General features: G+C 36.0%; 1 protein-coding gene and 1 long non-coding RNA gene across 8 annotated transcripts in view; one reads left to right on the top strand and one right to left on the bottom strand.

The window, feature by feature from the left end:
* FKBP5 (FKBP prolyl isomerase 5) overlaps window positions 1–18,348 on the bottom strand; it is a 100,865-nt gene that overhangs the window by 28,509 nt on the left and 54,008 nt on the right. For all 7 annotated transcript variants that reach the window (XM_082412627.1, XM_082412625.1, XM_082412624.1 and 4 more), the window contains 2 exons: window positions 7,368–7,510; window positions 6,300–6,414 (listed from right to left, as the gene is read on the bottom strand). In XM_082412627.1, coding sequence (XP_082268753.1) covers window positions 6,300–6,414; window positions 7,368–7,510 — 258 coding nt within the window. The remainder of the gene's footprint in view (window positions 1–6,299; window positions 6,415–7,367; window positions 7,511–18,348) is intronic.
* The window catches only part of LOC309637690, a 192,617-nt gene that overhangs the window by 152,258 nt on the left and 22,011 nt on the right, over window positions 1–18,348 (top strand). The gene's annotated exons all lie outside the window — the stretch shown is intronic.

The raw sequence follows: 18,348 nt of genomic DNA, 5'->3' as shown, positions 1-18,348 counted from the left end.
TTGAAATTTTCACAGTTGAAAATACTCCTGATTGTCTGCATTCTTTGCATTCAGATGTGGCTGAAAGCACTGTGAGGCAAGAGAGTCACACACAGCTAGCATTTTGATGTGCCTACTCCAAGCATGGAAGTTAACTCAGAAGATGTGAGAGATGGGAGCTGGGGGAAGAGGAGCTGGTAGCTATTCAGAGCCTTATGTCAGATTGGCTTTTCTAAGAAAGCAAAGCTTAAAAGTAACAATGTAGCCACTACAGGCAATGAAGCTAAAGTATGATGACTAAAGTATCAGTCATCATGATAATGTCAATTAGAGTACCTTAGAACACAGTGACTTTTTTTAATGGAAAAAGGACAACACTGAATAAAAATTACAAGATGGTCATCTTAATTGACATAAAGCACACTGGAACAGAATCTAAAAATTGATTTGCAAGCATTAGGATCCTGATGGAGTAAAAATCACAATTTCTTTGAGAAAGAATAAATTCTGTCAAACTAATGTAAATTCTCTCTTCCTCAAAGAAATTATTAAAAGGACGCAAAAGATCACAATTCAATAAAAGCCTTTTGATTCAGTCCATAACTCTGTTCTTCAGAAAACAAACCAGCAAAAATCCTGGAGAAATATGATTTAGGTAACATCACTAAGAAGATATATAATTATTTTTAAGACTGTTAGTGAAGACAAACTGATCATGGGTTCTAGGTCAACCCTGGTAGAGACAAAATAATTTGCTGATGGACTGGCTGTAGAATATAAGAGAAAGAGTAGTTTATTTCCTTAAATCTATTTAAAGGAAGCAAAATAAATGATATAAACATTTATTTAGAGGAATAAGTTTATTTAGAGAAATAAATGTATTTATTTATAGAAAAAAGAAACTAAGTGTCTACCATGTATTAGGCACCTTTCTTCCCTTAACTGTCACAACAATCTGTGGGGATAAAAGATTATTATTCCCATTTTACAGATGAGAAAGCTGTATGCTCAAGGTGATTAAGTAACTTGTCTAAAGTCATAAAAATATCAAGCAGTGATTCCAAGATTCGAAATTCACATCTATCACTTCCAAAGCCTGTGTGCCCCCTCCCCCTGCTATTCACTGTACCTTTACACAGAAATGACAGAAACTTGGTCACTCTTGTGTATCTATAATGACATATCATAATGGATGATCACTGTCTATAGTTTTTCTTTCACTGTGGAACTGGCTTTAGTTCTAGGATTTCTACTTGGTTTTGAATCTAATAATATATGGGTGATGGTACAAAAAAAAGGCAAACCAGTAAAGTGAAGACTGAGTAGACTTCAAAAGGAACAAGGTGATCTTGGCTTCTGACAGAGACCACTTTTGAGTCAACCTTCTGTCCTCCTCCCAAACACAGCTAACTGGTTTCAAAGAGGGAAAGCAGGACACCTTAACCTTGATAAGTGACAATACAATAAATTTTTATAAAATTGATTTGTTCCAGAAAACCAAAGAGGGCTTTTGGGAGAAAAAGTAAGAATAAACCATTTACTCTAAAATTTCCCAGGAAAGTACAATCTAACAAGATGAGAGACAAAAAAATTAGTCGTTGCCCTTTCTTAATACATTTAGAAACAGAAAAAATAAAATTATATAAAGGATTATTCACATACATTAAAAATTCTATTCATTGTATATTATCCTTCATGCAAAAAGGGGACATAAAAAATACATGTATCTGCTCATTTCTGCAAAAAAATACAATAATAAACCAGGAACTAATGAGATTGGTTACCTATAGGAGGTAGGAAGGAACAGAGTGGAAATAATGAGGAAATGGGAACAGGTTAGTAGGGATGAGGGGGGAATAACACTTCTGAGTATATCTTTTTGTATCATCTAGAATCATGGTAATGTTTCATACACCCCCAAAAAAATAAATAATTAAAACCTACCAGAGTGTGGGGGGAACCCCAATGGAAGGTAAACATAACAAATGAACTTAACTGTATTACAAATGAATAACGTAACCATACTGAAGGGAATGAGGATGAAAGAACTAACCTAAGTTGGAAAACAGTATCTTCAATGTATGCTATAGGCTAATGACAAAAGGAAGTACACTCAGATATTTCCTACTTCGGAAAAAAATTTTTTAAAAATATTTATTTATTTATTTAGGCTGTGCTGGGTCTTAGTTGCGGCATGCAGGATCTTTGTTGCAGCATGCAGACTCTTAGTTGCAGCATGGGTGCAGGATCTAGTTCCCCGACCAGGGGTCGAACCCAGGCCCCCTGCACTGGGAGCATGGAGTCTTACCCACTGGACCACCAGGGAAGTCCCAGGAAATTTGTTTTTCACAGGGGTATGGGTTAGCAATTCTGAAACTACTTTCTGTATATACCATGATTGAGCAAATAAATAAATATACTGTGGATAATGAGAGCCAGGTTTCTCACTGTTGGAGAAAGCAATTTCAAAGAAGCAAAGAGAGGAGGCTAAAACAAATCTGTGGTGGGCTGAAATTGAAAGTGTCAGTATGTACTCATAGTTTTTAATATATATATACAGACTAATACAGAAGTATACATAGATGTGTATATATGCATGTCAAGATATATGTATTTTCTAGCTCTGTTAAGAGGTTCTAGAAGCAATAACATTCCATAGCATGAGTACACCTAGCACCCAGATCTTCATTTTTAAATACCATTCTCCAGTAAAAGGAATCAGCTCTTTGGAGGAATGGCTGATTCCAGACCGGGGGCAGGAAAATTACCAAATAAGCCCTAAGCATCTAGTCGTGTCATAAGTAAGAAAGTGCTCAAGAAACAATGTTGAAAGGACCAAAGACCCAAGTTGAAGGAGTTTCCAATGGCCAAATCTGGGACAATCTGAGCAACAAAATAAATAAGAATAGTAATGAATAATAACCTACAGAATAAAATGATATCCATGGGTCAATACTGATATAAATAAACAACTGAATAAACAGGGGAGAAGAGGCAGCTCTTCCTTACAGCAGAATTCTAATTAAATGTAGAAGAAACAGTGGACATAGAAAAATCACCATTAGGCAAATACCACAGTAATAACTGTTGCATACAAAAATCATTCATGGATGCTAAAATTAGTGTGTGAAGGTGTGATGTAAAAGAGGTTATCTGCATAGTTTCCAAGTATTTCCTTCCCAATGAGATACTCAGTAATTAGAGAGAGAAAAATAGTAACTTTACAGTGGAGAAACATGGCAGGCCCCACCTTAACCAAGTGGCCCAAGTTAACATCAACAGTAATGGGACATCAATGTCATGTACTTCCTGATAATGATGAACTAAGACGGGCACAACACTTATGTATTTTTCCAAATATGCATAGCCTCAATCTAATCAGGGGAAAACATCAAACCAACCCAAATGGAGGGATATTCTACAATAATTGGCCTTCAATTATTTAACTTTAACTTCGAAAGTGTTAAAGTCATGAAAAACACAAAGACTGATCAACTGTCACAGATTGGAGGAGACAAGGAGACATGACAACTAAATTACAATGTTCGATCCTGAATTTGCTGGTGGACTTGAAAAAGGACATCAGCGTGGCAACTGGTGAAATTCAAATAAGATTTGTAGAATAGTTAATAGCACTGAATCAATGTTAATTTCCTGATTTTGATAAAAGTACTGTGGTTAAGGAAGATGTCAACATTAGGGGAAGCTGGGTGAAGCATATAAGGAAATTCTCTGTACTAGTTCTGCAACTTTTCCATAAGTCAAAAATTATTTCAAAATGAAAAGTTAAAAAAATGACTCCAATTGAAAATATTACCAAAAGCAAGATTTGATTTAGTTTAGCCTGCTCCAAAGTTAACTCTACAGTGGTAGTTTTGTGGTATTGCCTATAACTGGGAAGTTTTTCCTTTTAATTTAGTTGACAAAAACCTCCAATTTTAAAATATATAAATTGTTAAATCTGGGGAGTCACTGTATCACAGGGGGAAAAAAACCCTCTACTTCTGTATATGTTTGAAAATTTTCATAATAAAAATTTAAAATACACGTTATAGACAAGATTTTTAAGTGCCTGTTAATATATTGAGGAGAATTTTCTATCATTCCTATAACTTTCATAAACATTTAGAATTCTATCAGGAATTTTTCAGGCTAGTAGGACCTTAGAAATTAAGGCGTCTACCCCTGCGTCATTGGACAGGAAAGAAGCTAATGCCAGAGAGGCAACGTCTAGTTAGAGTGGGCCAAAGCCTGAACTCTATCTTCCGGCTCCTGGTCCAGGTATTTCTCCAACACTATACACCTGAGTGCTTCTTCATTTATTCTAAAACTTATCAAGGGTGATAACTATCACTTTAACTACAATAGAACAGTAATACTATTTATAACTGTTTCCAATTTAAAAAAAAAACTAAATTTGAACTAATTTGCCAGACTCGTGGAAATGAAACATGCGTTCAAAGTAGAATGTAAAATAATGTTGTGGTTCAATATGCAACGTTAAAGATGAGAAAATCAACTTTCTAGTTTGCAGTTTAAAAATGAACTCTTTAGGCCTTTTATATTGATAATATCAACAGTTCACGTTGCCATCCTTATTTAGTGATTTGATTTTTTTTTAATTCTTCTTATTTATTTTTATTTTTGGCTGTGTTGGGTCTTTGTTGCTGCACGCAGGCTTTCTCTAGTTGTGGCGAGCGGGGGCTACTCTTCATTGCGGTACGCAGGCTTCTCATTGCAGGGGCTTCTCTTGTTGCGGAGCATGGGCTCTAGGTGCACGGGATTCAGTAGTTGTGGCTCGTGGGCTCTAGAGCGCAGGCTCAGTAGTTGTGGCACACTGGCTTAGTTGCTCCGCGGCATGTGGGAACTTCCTGAACCAGGGTTGGAACCCGTGTCCCCTGCATTGGCAGGCAGATTCTTAACCACTGCGTCACCAGGGAAGCCCAGTGATTTGATATTTTTAAGGGAAGTATTTCTTTCTTTCTTTTTAAAATTTAAAAAGTTTTTTTGGCTGTGCCACGCGGCTTACAAAATCTTAGTTCCCCAACCAGGGACTGAACCTGGGCCATAGCAGTAAAAGTGCCGAGTCCTAACCATTGGACCACCAGGGAATTCCCTTGATTTTTTTTTTTTTTATAACTTAAAAAAAATTTTTTTTTTAATTTATTTGTTCTATTTATTCATCTTTGGCTGCATCGGATCCCCGCTGCTACACATGGGTCCCCTCCAGCTGTGGCAAGCGGGGGCCACTCCTCGCCGTGGCACACGGGCCCAGTTGCTCTCCCGGACCAGGGATTGAACCCACGTCCCCTGCATTGGCAGGCGGACCCCCAACCACTGTGCCACCAGGGGAGCCCTCCCATGATTTTTTTTAATGGAAGTATTTCTTTATGTTTTCTCACTACTGTCTTTTTTGAAGTACTTCAACTCAGTAAATGCCACCTTGCAAAAAACATTTACTGAACAACAACTGTGTGTAAGGCTCTGTAGGTGATGCTGGAAACAAAAAGATGAAGAAAGATTCTGGTCCTCCAGCACTCACTGTATACTAGGGAAATGGGCAGATGCTGATTAGAGTATAAAGTGACAAGTAGTGTACACAGTGGTACACACAATGTGTGTACACCTCCCTCTGGGAGGGTGGAAGGGTGCTCAGTTAATCCAGTCCTCAGTCCTGTCCTTATATCCAACTTATTAGCAAATGAAGAAAATGGAATAGCTTCAGGTCACTCAATAAATGACAAAGCAGAGCTTGAACCCAGGTCTCCTGACACAGAACAGAATAAACTATTCTCCTGTTTTGATCTAACTAAAATGATGAACTGTTTTTTATCTTGATGACAGCCAGTGAAATGGGTTTGACAGCCCTGACGGGCATTACAATCTACTACTCTATTTAGTAACTCTGTAACCTTGGGTAATTTACATAACTTCTCTGAACTCACTTTTCTCACCTAGGGATAATAAATCATAGCTCAAAAGGTTATTGTGAGAAATAAATGAATAATATATAAGGCAACTAATATAGCTGTTGGCACACCAAGGAGTCCACAGACTAAGAATTCCTTGATGGATGGGCTTACCTTTTACTTACTGTTTTGAGTTTGAAGAGGCTGGTACAGTTCTTGGCACACACAGGTTGAATGAATATTTACTAAATGAAGTCACTTCTAAATAAATGTTGAATTTAAAACTATTAAGAGATATATATTCAATATATTTATTTTTATAGACAGATTTTTAAAAACGAAATCTCCATTTCATCCACATAATTGGAACCCAACTTTTAAGGACCAGTTCCCCCTCGCAGCAGTACTTACTTTCTACTGTCGCTCCTTCGTTTGGGTTTGAATACCCTTCTCCTTTCCGTTTGATTCTTCGGATAATACCTCCATCTTCAAATAAATCCTCTCCTTTGAAATCAAGAAGCTCAATCTAGAAAGGAAAAAGGGATCTGACTGAGAACGGACCAAAAAAGCAATTTAACATACTTAAAGGCAAGGGCAACCACTCTCCTTTCATTTTACAAAATAAATCTCTGTTTTATATTTATCTGTGCTTCTTAGTTATTGGAAAAGTAGGGAAAAAAGAACACTGCACTTTTCAATACCTGGAAAGAAACTTCATGTAATGATAATGTCTAGGACTACATCCTGTGGGGCTGCAGTGCAAAGACAGACAGGAAATACTAGGAAAACTGCTTTGTGGGCAAAAAGCCAGAGTGACACAGTGCTGGCCCAGACTATTTTGTCTGACTCTAGAGGCCACCACTTTTTCACCCCAGATTCATGGAATGCCCTTCTTAAAATTAAGACTAAATCTTATGAATCAGGCCTACAACCAACTAAAGGTGTATTTTACCTAGTTACAATGTTTCAGGCATTTCCCCTCTTTAATTTTTTAATTAGGTATGGCCAAATATGTATAATTCAACACAAGATGAATAACATTTTATCACCATCTACTGCTTCTAATGAGGAAGTGAGATCTGTGACATTTATAAACCTCTGTAATATGAAAATAGCTTTACAACTTGCTTTATAGCTTTAGGTATATTTCAACATGTATCTCCCACATTTCCATCCTGTCTTCTGATCAGGTTTGAGTATGTCATAACTCACACCACTGACCAGAACCTTTATTTCTAAGCCTGTTGTCTTTTGTTTATTTGGATATGACCGTTTTCTGCCAGAGACACGTTTCTAAGAAAGCACTGGCACACATCCCTTGGGTTTGTGGGAAACAATTCAAGAAGCCAAGCTCCAAAATAAATAAGTTGGATCTGATTCTCAATAGCAAGCTCAGCTCCTTGTTCCACTGCCTGTTGCTTTGGAGCCAGCACTATAGTAGAGCAGATGCTAACAAGGCAACATCACACACATACTTGCCTCAAAAAAGAGAGTTGCATTCGAGGGAATTTTGGGGAGACTGCCAGCCGAGCCATATGCATATTCTGGTTTGCACAGTAAATGACAGATCTCTCCTTTCTTCATGGTAGCCACCCCAATGTCCCATGCCTTGATAACTTGGCCTAGGAGAAAGGAAAAAGTGGTTGAAAGCTATAGGCCATATTTTAAAAGACTTAACTGTCACGAAACAAAAGTTCAAACAAATTTCCAATTCCTTACGCTACATACTATTCAGCTAGGAAGTAGGGGCTAAAAAAAACCTCAGTAAGACCTATACACTAAGAAATAAATTGTGATTTTTTTTTTTTGAGGGCTATCAGAGAAGATTCTCTGCTGAGAAGGATGAAAGTAGTATCAGTTTCTAAACTGCTCAAAGACTAAGTCTTTGAAAAGCGGCCGTAACATCATCTTTGAAATGTGGCTGGGCTGCAGTTGTTGCTTAATTTATAATTTCAACCATAAGAATAAGTGCGTGTTTTCTACGCAGAAATGGAACAAAAATAGTATAGAAAATGGAATTTGTCCTAAGAAAGCTTATAATTTAGTTGGGCAGACAAAAACAACAAACAAGAAACCGGAAAAGTATAAATTGTATAAAAAGGCCCATGGAACAGATTTCTTCTCAAAATTTAGAGTAAGAAAAAAAGTGGGTTTTGCTTTTCTAAAAAAAAACCCAGAATATGTGTCCTTTTTTGCCAAATCACAAGAAGTGCAGAACTCAGAATTTTTTTTTTTGCCTACTTTCAGGAAACAAAGCTTACTGCTCAGCTGTAGAACTATAGTAACCTATATAATTGTAATTGTATCTTACAATAAGCAGTCCCAAATCCTTTGGGAAACAATAGAAAATGTACAAAATTTCAAGGGATAATATACAAATTTGAGGTGCTATGTCAAAGACTTAAGTATTCAAAGTGAGATCGGGTAATAAGCAATGAACTCCAGAGAACGTGAATTTTGAAGAGAGCTGTTATCTTGAACTGAGAAGTGATGTTAGGATTAGAGTAAGGATGATTAGAATAAGGGAAACCCTATACTAAGGTATGTAAGTAGATATGGACAAAGCATTTGTGACTCATGACTTCAGCTTAGTCTTAGGCATTACAACTTTTCAAAATATCAGATACACTGATTTTAGTTAAAAGTGTATATAAGGTATACATGCCAATTATTAAAACACACATGAGAGAAAGATATAAGTGAAAGGTAAAAGGTCATCCATTCCCTCCTTAAAAGAAGCCACTGTTATGTTTTTTTGGTATCCATCCACTGTGTGCTGTCGCTTTTAAAAAAATTTAAAACACAAATGACAGCATACTATACATTCAGTTCTGAACTGTTTTCTCATTACATAGATATATATTTTAATTATACAGAAATATGTTATAAATAAATATATAATGTTTATAATTTATTCATTTATGTGTATATACATATCTTTATACATCAGCAGATAGGATATGCGTTTTAGGGGTTAGGTGTGCAGCCTGCTTTAACTTCAGACTGACTAAATTAGAATACCAGGTCGGCCCCATATTAGTTGTGTGACCTTGTGCAAGTTTCCTCATCTGCAAAATGTAGATAATAATAGTACCTGCCATATAGTTGTTACAAGAATTATTAGATAAAATATGTCAAGTGCCTGGCATATAATATGTATTTAATAAAGGATAGTTATCATCATCATCGTAAATACATACTGATCTACTTCATTCTCAGTGGCTTCATAATATTCCAGTCACTCTACTATTGAGACACATTGCCAACAGTACTCTAATAAGGATTTTTGTCCCTTATGTTTGCCTATTTTGTGCAAGTATATTTGGAAGGTAAATTCCTAGAAGTGCAAAGGTGATGTGCACTTTCCATTTGATAGATATTGCCCAACTGCCCTTCCAAAAGGGCTACATCAATTTATATGCCCACACACGGTTCCAATGTGGAAACAGTCTAGAATCATCAGAATAAATGTAAAGTCTGCTGTTGACAGGCTGCTCTACTGTCACTGATGCTCTTCAAAGACGGCAATGGTTTCAGCGTGGGCCATTTAGAACAATTTTTTTTTTTTTTTTAACTCTCAACTCCGATATTTTAAGACAAATACCTTACACCCTCTTTCAGGAAATCTTTATATTATGGGGTTACTACTGTATATTTGTTCAAGGCATTCAGCCAACTACTGAGGAGCAAAGGTCTGTCTAGGTACTAAAAATACAAAGGTGGCTGTTCCCTTCTTCCTTCCAAGAAACATGCAATGTAGTATGGCTAGTGGAGCAGAAAGATACCTGCCCTGATTTTTTTAAGCATGGTGAACACTAACATAAGAGTACAAACAGGGGCTTTTGCCTTGGGGTGGGGTTGGAACACTCAGCAAAAGCTTACTTCACAGGTGATGCCTATGCTAGGCCTTAGAAGTTGGAAACATCAGCCTGGCTATTAAATCCACAGGAGCCTCAAGCTGAATAAATCATGCCTATGCCTTTGGCTCTTCTTCTCATTCAGGAACATTAAAGCTTCTCTTAAACACTGAGCTTCAGACACTGAAGGAAACACGCTGAGCAAAGAGCCAGACTAATACGAACACAGGTATATTTCTAAAATTGCCAATCTTGGACCTCTTTTCTTAAAAAGCACTTCCCCCTGATTTAAAAAAAAATAATACATACTCATTATAGAACACTTGGAAAGTATATAAAAGCACAGAGAATAAAAAACCTCTGAAATTTCAGCATCTGGGGTAAACTGTCAATTTCTTGGCTCATTTTCTTCCAATTGTGTATGCATAACTTTGTTTACATATTAAATTTTTATATATACATTCTTAAAATTCTGATCATAGTTTATTTGGTTTTGTAGCCTACTCTGCATTTCACATTATATGAGCATTTTTCTTGTTAAAAGATAATATCTGAAAACATGACTTTTAATAACTATATGCTATTTACTATTTCATCTTTTAAATATGCCATAATTTCATTACTCCCACTAATAAATATTTAAATTGCTTTTTTTTTTTACTCTTATTAAGTTGCAATGAACAACTCTGCACCTAAATCTTCACATGAATTTTTTTTTTGCATAATGAAAGCCTCTTACCTGACACATTAGGACTATGGTTGTAGGTTAATTTAAAATGTTGCTTTAAGTGAGGAATCATAAAAAAGAACATATACAACCTCAAACTTTTTTAAACTTAAAACCTATCAAAGTATCTTAATTCACTAATCCTGTGATAGAAGTCCAAGGCCTTGTCTGTGTGTGACAAGTGATAAGAGTTCTATATCATCTTTACTATATAAATCACACTTATGGTATATCATTTGCAACTTACAACATGGATTTCTTTAAAGTGAAGTAAGAAGTAGAAGACACTTGTAAAAAGCAACCAGTATGCGGAATCCTTCTGGTAAAAATGTGTTCTGAATGGCCTACTTATTTCACCTAGCGTTTACCCACCCCTAATTCAACTGCCATTTTTTAAAAGATATTTATTTATTTATTTGACTGCCCTGGGTCTTAGTTGTGGCACACAGGATCTTTTAGTTGCAGCATGCGAACTCTTAGTTGCGGCATGTGAGATCTAGTTCCCTGACCAGGGATCAAACCCGGGCCACCTGCATCGGGAGCTTGGAGTCTTAGCCACTGGACCACCAGGGAAGTCCCTCAATAGCCACTTAAAAAAGGCTTTTAGCAATTCACTTTAATAAGTCTTTCCAAAGATGTTCAACTTAGTTTTCACAGAAATAAGTCCCATTTCTTATTACACTAATTTCAGAGTTTTATATACTATCTAATGAACTTATATAATTACAAAAAGGACAATGGATATAAACAAGTTTAGACTGATTCTTAATAAGAGTCTGAGGAAGAAAAAAGCACACCCTAATGTCTGGAAACTGCCCGACACAGCTAGGCCTTGGTGATTCTGAAGCTGGCCTGGGGCACACAGCTAAGCCATGTTATTCTCCTGTTGGACATAACAAACTCACAAAACATCAACATCAGACAAGGTCACTCTGAGACCATGAAAAAGTGAGACAAAACAAGAACACTTCAAAATTTTGTCTGAGCATGGACAAAAAACAAGGTCCCTGTGCAACCTACAAAATACCAAACATCCCCCTCTCCTGGTGACATGAGTGACTTCTGCTTCTCTACAGGTGCAGCTTTAGTCTCACTCCAGTCAGCCCTCCTCCTAGGTAAGATTTACTAAGATACCCAAAGAATCACCTGCATCCCAACAATATCCAATCCAGAGCAAATCCCTTCTTCCTTAAACTCTTCGTCAAATCACCTAATACAAGTCCAAATCCTATAAAAGACCTTTTGAACACACTGAGACACCTCCAGTTTCCCATGGTGTGCAGTCTACCTCCCTACGAGTAATAAACCCAACTTGTTCACTATAGTTGTGTTCCTAGTGGTCTGTGGGTGGAGGGCATTGACAAGGCTCACTCAACTGGCTGAAGCAGAGTGCAGGGCCACAGTGAAGAATAGGAAACCAGCGGTATCACTCAGTGTATTTACGAGTAGAATGGAGAGCAGCAGTTAGTCTGGAGCTGGTTAAGCAAGCTTCTACCATATTTCCTTAGATTCAATTCCTAGAAGTAGAATTACTGGGTCAAAGCATAAACATTTTTAAGATTCTTGATCTTTGGGATCTTTTGATCTTTAGGGTCTTAACTGTAGGTATAATACACCAAGAATATATAAACGCAATTTATTCTTCCACTTGTTCTGGACTTCAATTTTACCGGCTCAAACAATTTATCCATTTCAGTAGTCCTATTCCATTAGTAACAAAATCTGAAATAAGAATATATATTTACACAAATATACAGTGTATCTATCTTTAAGTGTAAATGCTTTTTATATATACCTAACTATAAGGGAATTGAAAACGTTAGAAGTGTACAAAGCCCAGTATAAAAGCAATGCACTGTACTTTTTTCTTCCCTCTGTAGAATATTATATAATTTTTTCTGATTAAGAAAATCAAAATCAAATTTTATAGGCTCATTGTAGGTTCATCAATTGTAACAAGTGCACCATCCTGGAGGGGGTGCTGATAAGAGGGGTAGGCTATGCACATGGCGGGGGAGGGGGTACACGGGAAATCTCTGCACCTTCCACTCAATTTTGCTGTGAACCTAAAACTGCTCTAAAAAAATAAAGTCTATTAAAAAATCATACACGTTTTAAAATATAACATTTTAATTTAATCACTGAATACTTTCACTTATAATAAAGACTATAGTGACCATTTTAGAACATTCTTTTTTACTGATTAAAAATTTTTTAAATTGTGGTAAAATACATAAAAATGACCATTTCAACTGTTAAGTGCACAGTTAAGTATATTCACACTGTTGTGCAACCAATGTCCAGAACTTTTCATCTTGCAACACTAAAAGTCTACTCATTAAACTACTCCTCTTTTCCTCCTGTCCCAAGCCCCGGCAAGAATTTTATTCTACTTTGTTTTTATGAATTTGATTACTCTAGATTTCTCTAGATGTAAGTGGAATCACGCAGTATTTGTCTATTTGTGACTGGCTTATTTCACTTAGTGTAATGTCCTCGAGGTTCATCAGTTTTGTCCCATGTGAATAATACTCCTTTATAGGAATATACCATTGTATGTACATAAGACATTTTGTTTATCCATTTGTCTACAGACAAACATTTGGGTGGCTTCCACCTTTCAGCTATAATGAATAATGCTACAAATATGGGTGTACACATATCTCATTAGGACCCTGGTATATACGGAGAAGTGGAATTGCTGGATCATAGGTTAACTCTATTTTTAATTGTTTGAGGAACTACCATACTGTTTTCCATAGTGGCTACACTATTTTACATTCCCACCAACAGTGCACGGGGGTTTCAATTTCTCCACAACTTGCTAACACTTGCAAATTTCTATTTTTTTTTTTTTAATAGTACCTGATGGTGTGAGGTGATATTGTTAAATTTTTTTTTTTTTTTTTTTGGCTGTGCCACACGGCATGCAGGATCTTAGTTCCCTGACCAGGGATCAAACCCGTGGCCCCTGCATTGGGAGTGCAGAGTCTTAACCACTGGACCACCAGGGAAGTCCCTCTCATTGTGGTTTTGATTTGTATTTCCCTAATGATTTAGTGATGTAGAGCATCTTTTCATATGCTTGTAGTCCTTTTGTATATCTTCTTTAGGGAAATGTCTATTTAAGTCCATTGTCCATTTTATAATCAGGATATTTGAGGTTTTTTGGTTGTTGATTATAGGAGTTCTTTATATATTCTGGATATTAACCCCTTGTCACATACATGATTTGAAAATATTTCCTTCCATTCTTTAGGCTGCCTTTTCACTCCATTATTGTATCCTTTGATGCACAGTTTTTAATTTTGATGTAGTCCAATTTATGTATTTTTTACTTTTGCTGCCTTGCTGTTGGTGTCATATCCGAGAAATCATTGCCAAATGTAATGTCAAGAAGCTTTCCCTCCAAGTTTTCTTCTAAGAAAATACAGTTTTAAGTCTTATATATCTTTGATCCATTTCGAGTTAATTTTTGTATGTGATGTAAAGTAAGGGTCTAACTTTATTCTTTTGCATGTGAATATCTAGTTTTCCCAGCATTGTTTGTTGAAAAGACTGTCCTTTCCTCAATAAACAGTCTTGGCATCCTTGATAAAATTATTGACTATCTAACCTTTAAATGCATGTTTGCATTTGAAACCATTGATAATACTGACATCGTCTTTCTTCTTTTTACGCTAGATAAAGCAAAGTTTTTCCTGTGTATTTTTTTCCTCTTATAAATTTTATTTAGTCTTATTTTTAAATGTCTTATAAAAGGGCTCTGATAATCATCCCTATTCCCTAACAAAAGTATCTGATTATGAATTCAACAAACTCGTTTATATGTTAAGATTCTTTTAAAGTGTTCATATGTATTATGTTACATTATATTTTTGCCATTTCTCTATTTAATTACTAAGAAAACCGATCACCAGATGATCTCTCCGCACCCTCATGGGTTATCATTTCAAAAACAGGGGGAGAAAATAATCTGTGCTGGGACAACCTTAATGATCAACTCTGCCAGGCTAAACTGCTAGATACCTGAAGGCAGGAGTCATGTCTTGATTATTTTTTATTTCCCAAAGAACTTAACACCACAATATTATACTCAATAAAGGAACACGGTCCATGCTGCAGTATCTAATTTAAATGGAGTTAGAAATGTGTTAGCTGCCCCAGTCTGCTCTCACCCCTGCCTAAATTAGCTTCTCCTTAATATCCATTCAGCGATGAAACTGGAAGCATTCTTCCTCTATTAGAAAGTACCAGGTAAAGCCAAAGAAAGTACTTTCTGAAAGTTTGCTGTCTTTCTGGCTCACATTTTTGGGGAGGGTTAGGAAAATTAAATATTTTGGCCTAAAAGCCTTCTTTCCGAATCCTGAGTGCTCCTAAACTGCAGGTTAAAAAAAAAAAAAAGTTAACAGATGTTAAGAATATATTTATGGGGGAGCAAGAGTATCAATAGCAATTTAAAGGGAACACATGGTTAAACCACAACCCACAAGAAGCTGGCTGCATGGTTACCCATTACTAGTAACTGTATTTTACTACTTGTAAAACGTTGTCAAGGCCTAAAATATGTGAAAAAAAAAAACATTTCAAATAAAAATAAAACTTTAAAAATAGGGATTAGGCCCACAATACCAAGCATGTAATAGCAATAATTTTGCTTTTGATAAACCTCATTAACTACATCATTCCTGTAAGAAAAATGTCTGGTGTACAGCAGGCACTCAGTAAATTCTGCTGGACCAGGACCTACTTTGTTTCTATACCTAGTGTTTAGGCTAGTTTTAAACCTTAATATCTAACATAACTTGAAAGACACTGCCTGGCTTTGAATCCTGGCTCTGCCACTTACCGTATAACTTTGGGCTAATTACTTAATCTCTCTCTGTACCTTAGTTTCCTCATATGTAAACAAAAAAACCAAAGCAAACCAAAACTAAAATGGTTATAGTAGGTACCTAAAACATTTTTAAAAAATTGGTAAAGTGGACTTCATCAAAATTAAAAACTTTTGTTCTTTGAAAGATCAATTAAGAAAATGAAAAGGCAAGCTAGAGACTGGGAGAACATACTTGCAAAATACACATCTGATTAAGTGCTTGTCTTGTTGAGTACAACTCAATAAAAAGATTGTTTTTTTTTTTAATGGGCAGAAGATTTGAACAGATACTTCACAAAAGAAAACATACAAATGTCCACTAAGCACAAGAAAAGATACCCTCAATGTGACCAGTTACCAGGGAAATGCAACTGAAAACCAAAATGAGATACCATTTCACACCCATTAAAATGGCTAAAGTTAAAAAGACTGATAGTACTAATGGTTGACAAGCATGTGAAAAACAAACTCTCAAACACTGCTGGTGAGAATGCAAAATGGTACAGCCACTTTGAAAAAACAGTATGGTAGTAACTTACAAAGTTAAACATATGTTTTACCGTATGATCAACAAGTCCACTCCCAGGTATTTACCCCAAAATAAATTTACCCAACATAGCCACACAAAGACAGGTATATGAATGTTCATTACATTATTCATAATAGCCCCAAATTGGAAACAACCCCAATGTCCGATTTTTTGAATGGATGAACAAATTGTGGTGTTTCCATACTTGTAAAATGCTGCTTGGCAATTCAACATGCATGAATCTCAAAATCGTTATGCTAAGTGAAAGAAGTCAAATGCCAAAGATGACATATGATTCCATTTATATGAATTTTTGGAAAAGGCAAAACTATAGTAACAGAAGACAGATTAGTGATTCCATGGCCCACCGTCCATAAGAAAACTTTTTAGGGTGAGGAAATTGTTCTATATTTTGACTGTGGTGGTGGTTACACAACTGTTACCCAAATTCATCAAGCTATACACCCTTTAAAAGGGTTAAGTTTTATTATATGTAAATAGTACCTCAATAAAAAACTCAGTCTTATACACAGATGTTAATATGACTGTCACCTAAACTATACTAAATAAATTGTACAAAAAGTCTATAAAGTAATAATAGGATTGGTGTGAGGATTAAATGAGATAATGCATGTAAGCCCTTTGCCTGGCACTGTAAGTACTTAAAAAGCATTAGCCATTAGTCTTTCAACATACTTTCTCCCTTTTACTCCAATATGCTAATGACTGCTAAATTAAAAGATGTTTTAACCAATAATCATGGGTCATCATGCATCTAATAAGGTTAGATTAACGTTAAAGGCAGATCACTGATATTTACTTCATTATGGTTTAATCTCAATAGTAAGAGAGAAGTATAGGTATGTGAAAAATCCAAAATGACTGGTTTGTTCCTCTTACTTCTCAAATCTGGGGGAAGAATATAAGAGAGAGGATTTTTATCTTCATAGTTCCCAACCATGGTAGTCATATACGAAGAACACGAAAAACCACTTCACTGAAGTAGCCTTTTATCAGAAATCACCAGACCTTTATAGGGGTAGATGGGGAAGGGGTGCAGCTTTAGTGTCCTTGGATTTACTTATAAGAACAGAGGTAGATACAATTCTTTCAGCCCCCAAACCCATCCCTTCCCAATTTTAGTGATAACATATTTGCTGCAGGCAGGGAAGGGGAAAGAACAGAACCCCTGTTGTGGAAGTATACTTGAAAATCCTGTCATTCTTATTTCAACTTCTTTTAAGATGGGTTATGGACACAGTTCTAGGAATTCAGAACATGTAACAAAGATTTAGTTAAGAAAATGCAGTGAGGGAAACCATCATCATTCTAATTTGTGTAACATATTCTGTAGTGGTGATAACCAATTGTCTTAGATTGATCCAGTTGTTGTTTTTCCAGACTTTCTGGGGCTAAAAAAGACGGTTCAGCATTCAAAAGGTCTGTATGCAGGCACAGTAAATAGGAGTGAGGACCCAAACTGCTGTAAGACAGCCCTTGCCACTCCATTGTAAAGCCAGCCGACAATCCCAGTACTGTAACAACAACGGTTGACAAAAGATTTCAGTGCTCACTATGTATTAGGCTGAGTGCTAAGCAACGGTGTGTAATATCTTATTTAATCCTCAACATGTAATTGTATATACTATTATTATCATCACTTTATATATGAGGGAAGTGAGGCACAGAGTTTCAAAGATGGTACAAAAAGAGCAACAGACACACATACAAACAATGTGTAGGTATACCTCAAATTTATACATATGGTATGTGTATTTTTAATGCAATTTTTATAGATAAGTTCTTATGATTCTATTTTAAATACTGAAGTCACAATAGAACCCCAAAATCAATGTGACTTTCCATTGAAATATTTCTATTTATTCCCTTGGGAGAGGTACAATATAAGGGATCAAGAGAGTTCAATGTACAATATTTGTGCTACAGTTATTTATATTATTTTTCTTCATTATGTTATGAAGTAGCTACTGCCATAACATATAGGTATAAAACTATAAACTGCCTAACCAATGTTTGTTTTATAGGCAACTATAACACATTATGTTATAGAAGTTTTACCAGAGGGATACTGCTTTAGTCTCATATTTCTAATTATCATCTTAAGGGGGCCTCTAAAGGTTCTGTAATTGTGTTGGGTTTAGTCCTTTGCAGTTTTTGTTCCTGTACTCTTTGCAGAATATACAAGAATGGACTCTTAGACTCAGGATTAATCTCAAAGCTCTTCTACAGACACTTCCTTTTTGTAAGAGCAGGGAAGGTTAGGTGGCTTACTCATGTTAACATACCACAGGAAAGAGCAAAGACAGGAACCCTGGCTTCCCAACACCCAGCTGGATGCCCTCCCCATGAGACAACACTATCTCTAGATAGGTGTGCCATAGGTACCAAGTCAACTGGAAGTTGCCTCTTTTCTCTCTGCTCAAAATTCTAGGAAAGATGAAAGACTCATT

Source organism: Balaenoptera physalus (assembly GCF_965194825.1).
Source record: "Balaenoptera physalus genome assembly, chromosome: 11".
NCBI classification, from domain to species: domain Eukaryota; kingdom Metazoa; phylum Chordata; class Mammalia; order Artiodactyla; family Balaenopteridae; genus Balaenoptera; species Balaenoptera physalus.
Note: the sequence above shows the minus strand (reverse complement) of the source record. Positions and strands in the feature narration are given on the sequence as shown.